Source organism: Helobdella robusta (genome assembly GCF_000326865.2).
Source record: "Helobdella robusta unplaced genomic scaffold HELROscaffold_36, whole genome shotgun sequence".
In the NCBI taxonomy this organism is placed as follows: Eukaryota; Metazoa; Annelida; class Clitellata; order Rhynchobdellida; family Glossiphoniidae; genus Helobdella; species Helobdella robusta.
In genome coordinates, this window is record NW_008704742.1 from 1299908 (window position 1) to 1312085 (window position 12178).

The following is a 12178-nucleotide window of genomic DNA, read 5'->3' on the forward strand; positions in this document are numbered from 1 at the left end:
TTTAGCTTCTCATTTCCATTGGCTTTTAAATAGTTGCGAGGTTTGATCCTCAAGGATTCAACGTAATGTTTGAGAGATCTAACATTTAATCCACCCAGTTTGAAGGGAAGTGTTAAGCTCTCTGACAGGCAACTACTAATTGGCAATGAGAGCCACATTCTCACTGCCTCTACCACCAATGGGTCAAGGCAGCTGCCAATCCAGGTCAACGAGACATCGAATGTCCTAAGCTCAAAAGCCAGTTGTGATGGTATGTATCGTCTTAAAATTTGGAGCTTCCATTGTGCTGACGTATCTAGTTCGCCGATCACTGACAACAAGCCTTTTAATTTACCGATAAGCATTTTCTTGGCTTCTGTGCCCTTTCCTTCAAAGTCATATATTAATAATGAGAACGATCTTTTATTCAGCAATAAAAAAAAATAAAAATTACAGTACAAGTAAAATAAAATAATGAAATAAAATAAAGTGTCAAATGCAATAAATAGAGTATTAATCTGAGAAGCTCATCATTCGAATCGAGAGAGTACGACCAGAGTTAATTAGTTATAAAATTGATTCATTTCACATTTCTGTCGCAATAGATAGCGTACGACGATGATATGGTAGAGTTTATAAGGTTATTACAAAAATAATCAGTCCAAATAATATTTATTAGCGAAAGATTTAATGTATTAAAGAGACCTAAAGTAGATATTTCAAATGTATTTATTGTTATTTTTAAATGTTTTAAGTCGTCGTTTAAGTTATTTTTCAAGCTAATAGAGTATTTTGATTGTTTGTAGTTTTTAGAGTTGGAGAAGTTAGTCTCATGGCAGACTGTCAATCCAGGATTTCCAATGTTTCACCGCGTAGCAATGCGATATCTGGTCGCAATGTCTTGAATAAGCGTTATGGTGGTTGAAAATCGTCTGTCTTAAGATCAGCAAAAATGGAGACGTCTGGGTTGGCACATGATTTTAACTTGTCAAGGATTATTGCTAAAATTTTGTTGTGTCTTGTTGTGTATCTACCCAATGCCGATGCTGAGCTGCAGTTGGATAGTAGATGTTTATTGGTTTGCGTATTTTTGCATAACGAGCACTGGGCAGTGAAGGACTTTCCACATCTGGACAGGTTGGCATTTGTCGGCAGCTGTTGAATTAAACCTTTCCGGACAAATCTGAACAGAACCTCTGGAAGGCTCATAACGTGACGTGACCAGTGAGCAATTCGAGTCGCAGAAATCTCATTGTTGATTGCTTTGACTATTGTACCTTGACAACGGAGTGAGGTCAGTCGTGCAAATTCTTTATATATATAAATTACGTCTTGTTGAAGTCTATATATATATATATATATATATATACACACACACACACATACAATTATATATACATACAATTATATATACATACAATTATATATACATACAATTATACATACAAAATTTCCTAAATTTTTTTTAGGAAATTCACAGCATTTTCAGCGTTGCTTAATTTTCTATTTATTTTTTCAATTTTTCTAACGATGAATTTCAGTTAACTCATACACAAAATATATTTTTTATAGACCTGGTGCAGTAACTAAACAAAAAAAGATGAAAATTATTTAAATATTGAAATTCAAAGCTTACTTCTGTGTTAGAGTAGTAAGTGCTCCAAGATGCTCTCAGTGATTCTTGTCCTCCAATATCCCACATTATAAATCTTATATTCTTCCATAAAACTTCCTCTACATTGCTGCCTATCGTTGGTGAAGTGTGAACCACTTCATTCATTAAACTGTTAGCGGCAATATAAATGATGCATAATGGTCGTTTTGTAAGTAAAATGATGTTAAATAACAATAATCTGTTTCATTTGCAAGATAGCTCAAACGATGGACTGTGTGTTTCCATTTGCTATCTATGCAAGGCAATCAATTGTGTGGTGCGGTGATTGCGAGTATAATAAAAATAATAACAACAAATAATAGAAACAAAATTTATTTTCTTGAAACATCAAATAAGGTGAAAAAGATAAAATAAAGAAAGTCTAAAATGAAGCTGGTCTTGCTGCTGCAGTGACTGGGTTCGAATACAAAGAGATCCCCACCTATAATATGCAATGTGTATGATGGGTGGTTTTCATGAGTAAACATATACGCTGTGTGTGTTTGTTGTTGAAATCTCTGAAGCAAGTACTTTACTCCATGGGAGAGTAACCTTTAACCTTTAAGCGGTCAAAACAAACGTATTATGTTTGTTTTAAATAGCAAAATCAAGTGCGAACGAGAAAACGAATCTCATGTATTAGAATTTAATAGCGAAAGTTTTTTCAGTCTACAAAAATCAATTATGCGTGCAATGATTTAATATCAATCAAACGAAGAGTAAAGTCTGAAACTATGCTGCTGGTTATAGTTTCATGGCGCAGCACATGGGTATCTTGGTTATGAGTTGGTACAAGTATCTTCCTGAACGACATCATTTAAAGTCAGCTAATGATGGAAAATTGTTGCTGCAAAAATTAAACTCGCCACGTTATGGTAAACAAAGATTTTTAGTGGCGTCTGTAGTTGTGGAAAATTCTCCTGGTGGATTTGAAAAGATTTGATAAAATTTCGAGAAGCGAGTTTAAGAAACACCTAATACCACCTAATACTAAAAACACCTATACCTAAGGCAGTCTATGGAAGCGCCTCTGAAATCACCAAGCTAAAGGCGCACCTCATCATCATCAACAACAACAAGAACAGCAAGACCTAAAAAGGTTGAAAACACAAGTTTAAATTATGGTTTTAGGCCTCGCTGAAGCAACAATAGTAGGGCTTCCAAAAATTACTTTTTATTATAAATATTTGAGTAGCTAAGGTCAATAATTACAATTTAAATAAATTTCTTAATAACTGTTTATATATAAAATAAATTGTAAAAACAATGATGCAAACATACATTCAGCTTATTTAACAAAAATTATTAAGTTTATAAATACAATAAATCAAATATCCATTGGCTCCAACAGTTTCAATGGTTGTTGTTGCCCCTCTGTCGACACTCTTCATTTTAAGGTCTGAGCCATTCTGCAACCGGATTTCGACACTATTGTGTTGAGCGATGATTGGTTTTTTGGGCAGCTAAACACAAGCGGCGTGATCCACGCCTATCATATGCAATGTGTATGATGCGTGGTTTGCACGCGTATTCATATACGCTGTGTGTGTTTGTCGTTGAAACCTCTGAAGCAAACGCAAAAAGAGAGAGAGAAACCTTAAACCTTTAACCAGATGAGGCACATCATCCGAGTGTGATAAACAGAAAGGACACTTCGAAACGCCATCGCCTTCTATTTTGGTTCTGTAGCTTTTAAGCATGATGCAGCAGCCGAATCTAAGTTGGGCTAAGATTCATCTTTCGGCCCTTGACAGCGTTTGTTCCGACCCATCTATTGTAGAAATAGGAGGTGGCCATCCGTTGAGCAACACACGTGCTTAATACAAATCAACGGCGTATTTGACAACGTTTTTGTGAAGTGTCGCAGCAGCCACTTTAAGTTTTGTTTCGTCTTTAGTTGGTCCTGGAGCACGATCTTCACGAAGTAGAATCGATTGGAGCGTTGGAAGAAGGAACAACAAACAAACAAACCATTGCAACACACCCTCCCCGTTGGTTTCAATGGTTAAGTTAGATGAAGTGGCATAGCTTGGCTCAGCTCAGTATTAAGTTTTTTACAAATTGGTTTGGTATAAGTATTGAACCAGGGTAAACTGTACTAAGTTTATTATGAATTGGTTTGGTATAAATAATGATCCATGGTAAACTGTACTGGTCACATTGATATTAAAAGCAGTAACTGCATTAAAAACACCATCTCAACAATACCAAAATCTGAAACAATCCTGACTGATTGGAGGCGATCTCAATGGCCACGTTGGAGAGAAAACAGATGATTTTGACAACGTATATAGCGGTTTTGGCTATGGAGAACGGAATGAAGATGGCAACCGCATCCATGAGTTTGCTGAAAGTCACGGGTTTTGTTTACTGAACACATATTTTAGAAAGAGGTTGAAACAACTCATAACATACAAAAGTGGACCATCAGCCACGCAAATTGATTTCTTCGCTGTCAAGCAACAGCACCGAAAGCTATTCAAAAATGTCAAAGTTATACCTGGCGAATCATGTGTCACTCAACATAGACTCCTTGTCGAACTGTCAAAACATAAGTCTAAACAAATGCCTCGGAGAATCAAAACGCGGAAGCTGAAAAGCAATATTCATCGAGAAAAATTTCAACAGATTGTCGCAACACAGTTAAATCACCAATCGCAAGCCAGTACAGGTTGGAGTACATACAAAATTGTTTTGATAAACGCTGCAACTACAGTTTGTGGGAAAAATGGTACAAAACGTCAGCATGAACGAAACACTTGGTGGTAGAATGACAGTGTACAAAATGAAATAACTGAAAAGAAAGCTGCATACAAGCAATGGCAAAAATCAAAGTCTGTTGATGACCATAAAATTTTTCGTGAGAAGAACAACTATGTAAAACGTCAAGTTGCACTGGCTCGGACAGATCAGTGCAGAGAATGGCTCACTAAAAGCAAAGGTGAACAAATGAAATCTCTCTGTCGTATAGCAAAACAAGCAAAGCGTACGAAAAAAGACTTAGTTGGTGCCTCATGTGTCAAAAACGACAAAAATGAGATGGTTCTTGAACAAGATGAGTCAAGCTATAGTCGAGAGAATATTTCAACCGTCTGTTAAATGAAACAAATTACATCAATGTCAACTTTGACGATGCACTCATCGAAGGTCCGATTCCAGACATCACTGTAGAGGAGCTTACAGAAGCTCTGAAAGCTATGAAGAATGGAAAGGCAGCAGGGCCCTCTGGACTCACAAACGACATTATCAAAGCACGTGGTACTGCAGGTATCCATACAATACTACAACTTTGCCGTAAAGTCTGGAGAAATTGCTCAATGCCGACTGAATGGAACTATAGCATGACAGTTCCGCTATACAAAGGCAAAGGTGATCATTGAACTGTTCATCGTATCGGGGTATACGTCTGTTAGAACACTCCCTGAAAATTGTCGAGAAAATCGTTGGGAGAAGATTAACGTCGTGCATCATAATCGGAAATTATCAATTTGATTTCCTAGCGGGGAAATCAACAATTGATGCAATTCACATCCTTCCGCAATTGCAAGAGAAGTACCTCGCAAAGCATCAACAACTATCACACATTTTTGTAGACCTTGAAAAAGCATTTGATCGAGTTCCCCGTGAAGCAATCAGGTGGAGTCTACGTCGACAACTCATTCCAGAATATCTTGTTCGACTTGTGATGGAAATGTATACGAATACTAAGATAGAGTCTTAGTAGTCAGCACAACGGTTGGAAACACAGATGCATTTGACATTGGCGTAGGAGTTGACCAAAGCTCGATTCTCAGTCCACTGTTATTTATAACTGTGATGGAAGAAATCACAAAGCCGATACGCACTGGTGACATTTGGAATCTAATATATGCTGATAACAGCCACGTCTGAGCAGAATGCAGCACAAAGATTGGAAAAACAGACTCGCCGATCATGGATTCAAAGTCAACATCAGCACAACCAAAGCAATGAACACTGGTGAACTCATCCAATCCACAGCTACTGGACGATGGTCCTGTTCAGTTTGTAAAGCTGGTGAAGGTACTCAATTCAATCAGGTGTCAGCAGTGTAACAAACGTTGTTCAAAAATAATTGGTACTTTATCTAAAGTGTCCAATTTTGTTTGTCCTGCTTGCATCAATCCACAACAACAAGTTCGAAATAGCAATGTTTTTGAAGCCATTAAGGTAGAGAAAGTCACATCGTTTCAATATCTAGATGTTCTAGACTGTACTGGAACAGCTGAAGCTGCCGTTTGAGCACGCATACGTGCAGCCTGGAATAAATAGCATCTCATTGCCTCTATATTGCCATAACTTCTCTTGCAGATGTTGAAGTACCTGGCACACGTCCCAAAGACCGTCCAAAGAAGTCCTGGTCGCAAACAATCGAGCATGACATGAAAGCTCTAAATTTAAATGAAATGGATACAACTGATCGTCTAATTTGGCGCAAAAAGTTTATGGGAGATAAAACAACGTCCTACCTCGGGAAACTGGACGCTAAACGAAGGTTGATTGATTGAACTGCATTAAAAAAAATTATCATTGGGAATCATTAAAAACTAACAATTGATACAATATGGTTGTCTTTCCAGCATTATCAAGTCCCACTATTATGACTTTGTGCTCTATAACAAAATAAAATATAAATTAATAAATAATTAAAAATACAAAATACTTATATATTTAAAAAGATAATAGAAATTTATACATCAGAAAACTTTACTGTAAGTTTAACATCGAAAAAAAGATGCCTGTCCTAGTTTTACCAGGCTTATACTAAACTAAATTTTCTTTCGTTAAATATTTTTAAGATTATAAACCTAAGCGCATAACTTTATCTGTGATGTTATATTTTCTGTGAATAATAAAAGCTTAATCTAAGATCAAATTGAACAACTTATTAGTGTACTATTTTTAATTAAGAATTATCAAACTAGGTTTAAAAAATTATTTAAATTAAAGAAAAAAATGTTGAACAGTGTTGCAAAACACAATACGATAAAAATAAGAAATTTTTATGAGAATCTCCTAACATTTTTACATAAACAGCTAATCTACATAACTTTTAACGAACTGTTAGTGTAGTAGACATTAAAATAAATTCATAATTATATGTTTTCAAAATTGTATAACATAATGTAGCTTTATTATTGCATTGAAAATAGTCGTATGGTCTAAAAATGTTAATGTTTATTTTTCTTGTTTCTTTACATAACGCCTTTTTTATATGGATGCTATCATTACCATAAATAGCAAATTTTTCCTATCAAGAATTGCGACAATTGAAGCATTTATAATTTTTCTAATTCGCCCATGCAAAATTGTAACAATAGACGCATTTATCATTTTTCTTTATCCACATTATTATTAGCGGATAATGATATCATGGTGTCGGAGTCTGTCACAGTCGGAGGTCCAAGCCACAGTTGGATTTTATTATTGGACCGGGGTCGGATTTATTTTATCCAACTCCGAAAAGTGTTAAGTTTGAAAAAAAAAATTTTATAATATAAGAATCACTTAAAAATACACAACAAGTTGCCAACAAATTATTAAATATAAAAACAGGCTATGGACAACGGATAAACGAGGAATACGCATTTGTACAGGAATACGCAGAAGTAAACGGACGAACTAGTGACAAAGAGTTTCGCAGAATTAAAGTTGAAACAACCAAGAAACTACAAAGTTTGAATCATCAACGGATAACAGAAGTAGAGCTTCCATTCAGTAACGGCAAATACCAGAGAGCCCTATATGAAATGAAACTGGACAAGACAGCTGATGATGGTGGATTAGGGGTGAACATGTTACATCAGTTATCCGAAATAGCACATACGAAGCTGCTACAAATATACAATGAGTGTTGGACAAAAGTAGAATCTCCGCAATTATGGAAGACAACTATAATAATGCACGTGTTGTAAAAGACAAAAAACCATCACAAATATCCAGCTACAGACCAAATGTTGGAAAGATGATGGAAAGGATGATTAAAAATAAACTGAGCTAGTGGTTAGAAGAAAATAGAGGAATCAACGATAAGACCGAATAAGGACAGCGGAGCAATGCCTACAGTTATCTCAATTTATAAGTGATGGATTTCATCTAAGAGATAGTCAGAGAACGATTTTAAATCTTTAGGACCTCTGTATTAGGCACCTTGTCGTTCTATCTGGGCAATTTTACGAAGGCATCTCATATGAAACCGATCAAGCTTACATATGTGACGGCGATATGTAATCCAAGTTTCGCATCCATACAACAGTGACGATAACAAGACTGCTCTGTAAACAGTAACCTTGGTGCACAGAGAGATACCATGTTGACCCACAGCCGTCTGTTCAGTTAAACAAATATATCTTCTGCCCTCGCTAGCCTTGCTCTGACGTCCTCCTCGATACAAAGAGTGTTCGACAAATAACATATTAACCAAGGTAGAAAATTCTACTAATGGAATTAATGAGAACATCATCTGCCATCACGTCGATCGTTGCCTTTGCAAACACAGGATACGATTGATATAAAGCTTCTGCCTTTTTTTAGACTGACTCTTGAGTCCGAATCTTTTGGCTGTGTCGTAAAAACAATTGAACAACGGCTGGACTTGACCTGAGGTGAATGTGCAAGTTTCGCATTCATCAGCGAAGAGGTGGTCAAGAAACGGTGGCCATCAAAGTTTTTGTCTTTGCCTGCAAGCATCTGATGCTGATAACAAATTGGAACACCCTCATTGAAACTCTGAAAAGCGACCAGTAACATCAAGTGGAACAGTAGATAAAACAGCACGCAACAGTTTTGTCCCATTGGCAACTTTAAAGCTTAGAAAGCACTGACCATTTTTAATAGCACTTTCATGAAAGGAGTGGATTATTGGCTACAGTGATTGAAGAGCAGCCAATTTTTTAAAAGCATCTCCACGGTGAAGACCTGTGAACGTTGTCAAACGCTTTTGACAAATCGATAAAAATAAAGAAATGCTCAATAATAATGATAAATCCAAATCACAGAAGCAAAGCTCTGGGTAATAAAAATTCCACATATAAACTGGAACAAGTACTGGGTTATACAAATTCTCTAGATAAACTTCAATAAGTGCTGAAGATTATTGAAAAATCAAAATAGGTACACTACACACTCGAGTATGAATTTGAAAACTGAATATTATTCTCACGTTAATAAAATAAATAATGACAAGAATTTAGATTTTATAAATTACTGCATTAATTATGGTCTTTTGCCAGCAAAAAAAAAAAAAATATATATATATATATATATATATATATATATATATATATATATATATATATTCTCAATATTCTCAAAAAAGAGGGATAAACTAAAAAGCAACCAAATGCTTGTAGGAAAGTCACCCTATCCAAATAAAATCAACAATGACCAACATAAATCAAAGATTAAAGTAGTTAAAAATCAGAGATTAAATTAATTAAACTAGTTCGAAATAAAAGGTACATTCTTTAAAGTTATTACGATTGTTTACATTATTTTTATTCATATTTAATGTAAAATAATCAAAACATAATTACCACTATATAAGTTATAAGTTATATATTAGTTCGAAATAAATGGTACAAGAGGAATACATTCTTTAAAGTTATTACGATTGTTAATATCATTTTTATTATTATTTAATGTAAGATAATCAAAACATAATTACCTCTATATAACTATTAAACACAGATAACCAATAAAGATAACAAAAAATCTATAAATACATATAATCAATAACATTATTTAAATCCAGTGAATTCAAATAATAACAGATAGAATATTAAAGTCAAAAGAAATTACACATAGATCCATTCATACATTACACGCATTCTATCATTCACACATACTCACATACATACATGCACATAACACATAAGGTACATAGAAAAAAAAACAACATAATTTTATATAATCGATAATAACAAACACTTCCTAATTCAAGAAAATAGTATTTTTTTGAATAAGGTAGCGTTTAATTTTAGATTTAAACAAATGCAAGTGACTGAGAGCTTTAATCTCAAGTGGAATCACCGTGTCCCAGACCTTCGGTCCTGTTCGTTTCAAACTTTTATTTATTAATTTTATTCGGGCTGGATTTGAAAAAAAAGTAGGATTGTGAATAGTATTTATTAGAGTAAAAAAATCTTTATAAGAAAGCGGAAGTAATTCATGTAGGTATTTAAACATGAAAATTGAGACAAAGTATACGTGGATGTTGTTTATATTTAAAATTTTCAAAACGGGGTAATATTTTGAAACAGAGCAAAACGGATGGTGATTTAGTAACAAACGAATTAAACGGTTTTGACACCGTTTGACCTGATTCAAGTGCACAGCAGGACAATTACCCCAAAGTAAGTTATAATAAACGAGATGAGGATAAATGAGTGTGTTATACAGTTCCAGAAGTATATTTCTATTTAGTTTATGTTTGATCTTGTGTAGTATACTTATTAATTTGTTAAATTTGTCAAAAATAAAATTAATATGGTTGTCCCAGGAAAGATTAATTTTAACTAAGACTCCAAGAAACTTTATTGAATCAGATCGGGTAATATTGTTAGAGTTAATATTAATATTTAAGTCAGGCAAAGAATTTGTTAAAATCCTCGGACCAAATATTAAATAACTGCATTTGGAATAATTGATTCTAAGCTTATTTAAGATAAACCAATTAACTATTTTTTCAAGTTCACCATTTATTGTAGACGAATCATTTGCAGGATTTTTGGTGTGGAAAAAAATAGTGGTGTCATCCGCATAAAGAACAAATTTGGCTATTTCAGAGGCATGACACAAGTCGTTAAATAAATATTGTAAAGAGAAGAGTTCGTAGAATGGAACCTTGAGGAACTCCAAGACTGATATTAAAAGTCTCAGAACAATGATCACCAATATTAACAAATTGTTTCCTATTCTTAAGATATGAGAACCATAAATGTACTAAACCTCTAACACCATAGGAATACAGTTTGGCAAGTAGGATGTCATGGTCAATCATATCAAACGCCTTTGATAAATCTATAAAAACACCAACCGTCAAAATATCATCATTTAATTTATTCATCACTGTGTGGGCTAGATGCAACACAGCTAATTCAGTTGAAAAATAAGGTCTGAAACCAAATTGGTTGTTACTAACAACATGATATCAGAAAAAAAATTGTCTACAAAACATTATTTTTTCTAAAATTTTGGAAAATGGAGAAAGTAGTGAGAGGAGTTGCAGAGAAGAATGGTTGACGTGGCTGCATTACAGGAGATCAGATGGAAGGGAAAGGGTACAAGGTTTGTGGGGGTAAAGGTAGAAGGTATAAGTTGTAGTAGAAGGGGGGGATGATGGTACGGGAAAAGTTGGTGTGATGGTAAGAAAAGAGTTGGTGGAGAAGGTGTTGGAAGTAAGGCGGAAAAGCAATGGTGTAATTGTGGTTTTGATGGTGTTTGAAAAGTTAATAGTGATGGTAATATCAGGATATGCTCCGCAACAAAGTAGGAAGGAAGAAGAGAAGGATAGGTTTTATGATGATGTTTCTGACGAGATTGGGCAAGCGGGGTTGGATGAGTTTGTGGTGTTGTTGGGTGATTTGAATGGTCATGTGGAGGCGTTAGGGTTAGAAAGTATAGAAAGCATAGAAAGTATGTAAAGAATGTGAAGGCGATACTTGGTATGTTGCAGCATAGTATGGTTATGATGGATGTGGCATCAAAAGAAATGGGGAGGAAGAAGAAGGATACGTTTGTGGAAAAGAGAAAGACATAGAAGTTACAGGATGCAGAGGTGAGGAAAGCATTTGAAGTGAAGGTGGCTGAAAGTTGGAAGAGTGGTAAGGATGGAGATGTTTTGGAGAGATATAGGGACTGTGTGTTGACTACGGCAGATAAAGTATGTGGATGGACGAAAGGAAAGTGTAGGCATGGTGAGACGTGGTGGTGGGATGAAGATATAAGAAAGGTTTTGGAGGTCAAGAAGGAGAAGTTTAGGGTGTGGAGAAGAGACATGACGATGGAAGCAGAGTTTGAGTATATGAAGGCTAAGAAGGTTGCAAAACGGGCAGTGGCAACTGTAATGACAAAAGCATCAGATAGGTTAATGAGGGAAATGGAATTTGATGTGAGTTCGAGGAAAATGTTCAAAGTAGCAAAGCAGTCAATCAGGGATAGGAAAGATGTTATAGGGAATGGATATGTTTGGAATGGATCTGGAAATTAGTGCATAAATGAGGAGGAAAAAGCTCAGGTGCGGAAAGCCCATATAGAAAGGTTGATGAATGAAGAGAATAAGTGGGATGGAGATGTGGAATCCGCGGTCACACACGGAACCATAGAGAAGCTGACGATGGAGTAAGTAGAGAAAGCAGTTAGAGAAATGAAACTAGGTAAGGCGACAGGGGTTCCGGAAGTTGCGGCGGAACACATAAAGGCGAGTGGGGTGATAAGAATTGAAGTTACGATGAGAATTGCTAACAGTATGTTTGATGATGAAGGTATACCTGAGGATTGGCGACACAGTGTGTTGGTGCCGTTATA

The 12178-nt window shown here is 35.3% G+C and overlaps 1 protein-coding gene across 1 annotated transcript in view; it reads right to left on the reverse strand.

The window, feature by feature from the left end:
• Positions 1 to 12178, reverse strand: part of HELRODRAFT_83215 (hypothetical protein) — a gene marked incomplete at both ends in the record, with an annotated part of 41228 nt that overhangs the window by 22558 nt on the left and 6492 nt on the right. Inside the window, 2 exons of the mRNA XM_009023459.1 lie at positions 1616 to 1763; positions 6204 to 6264. Coding sequence (XP_009021707.1) covers positions 1616 to 1763; positions 6204 to 6264 — 209 coding nt within the window. The remainder of the gene's footprint in view (positions 1 to 1615; positions 1764 to 6203; positions 6265 to 12178) is intronic.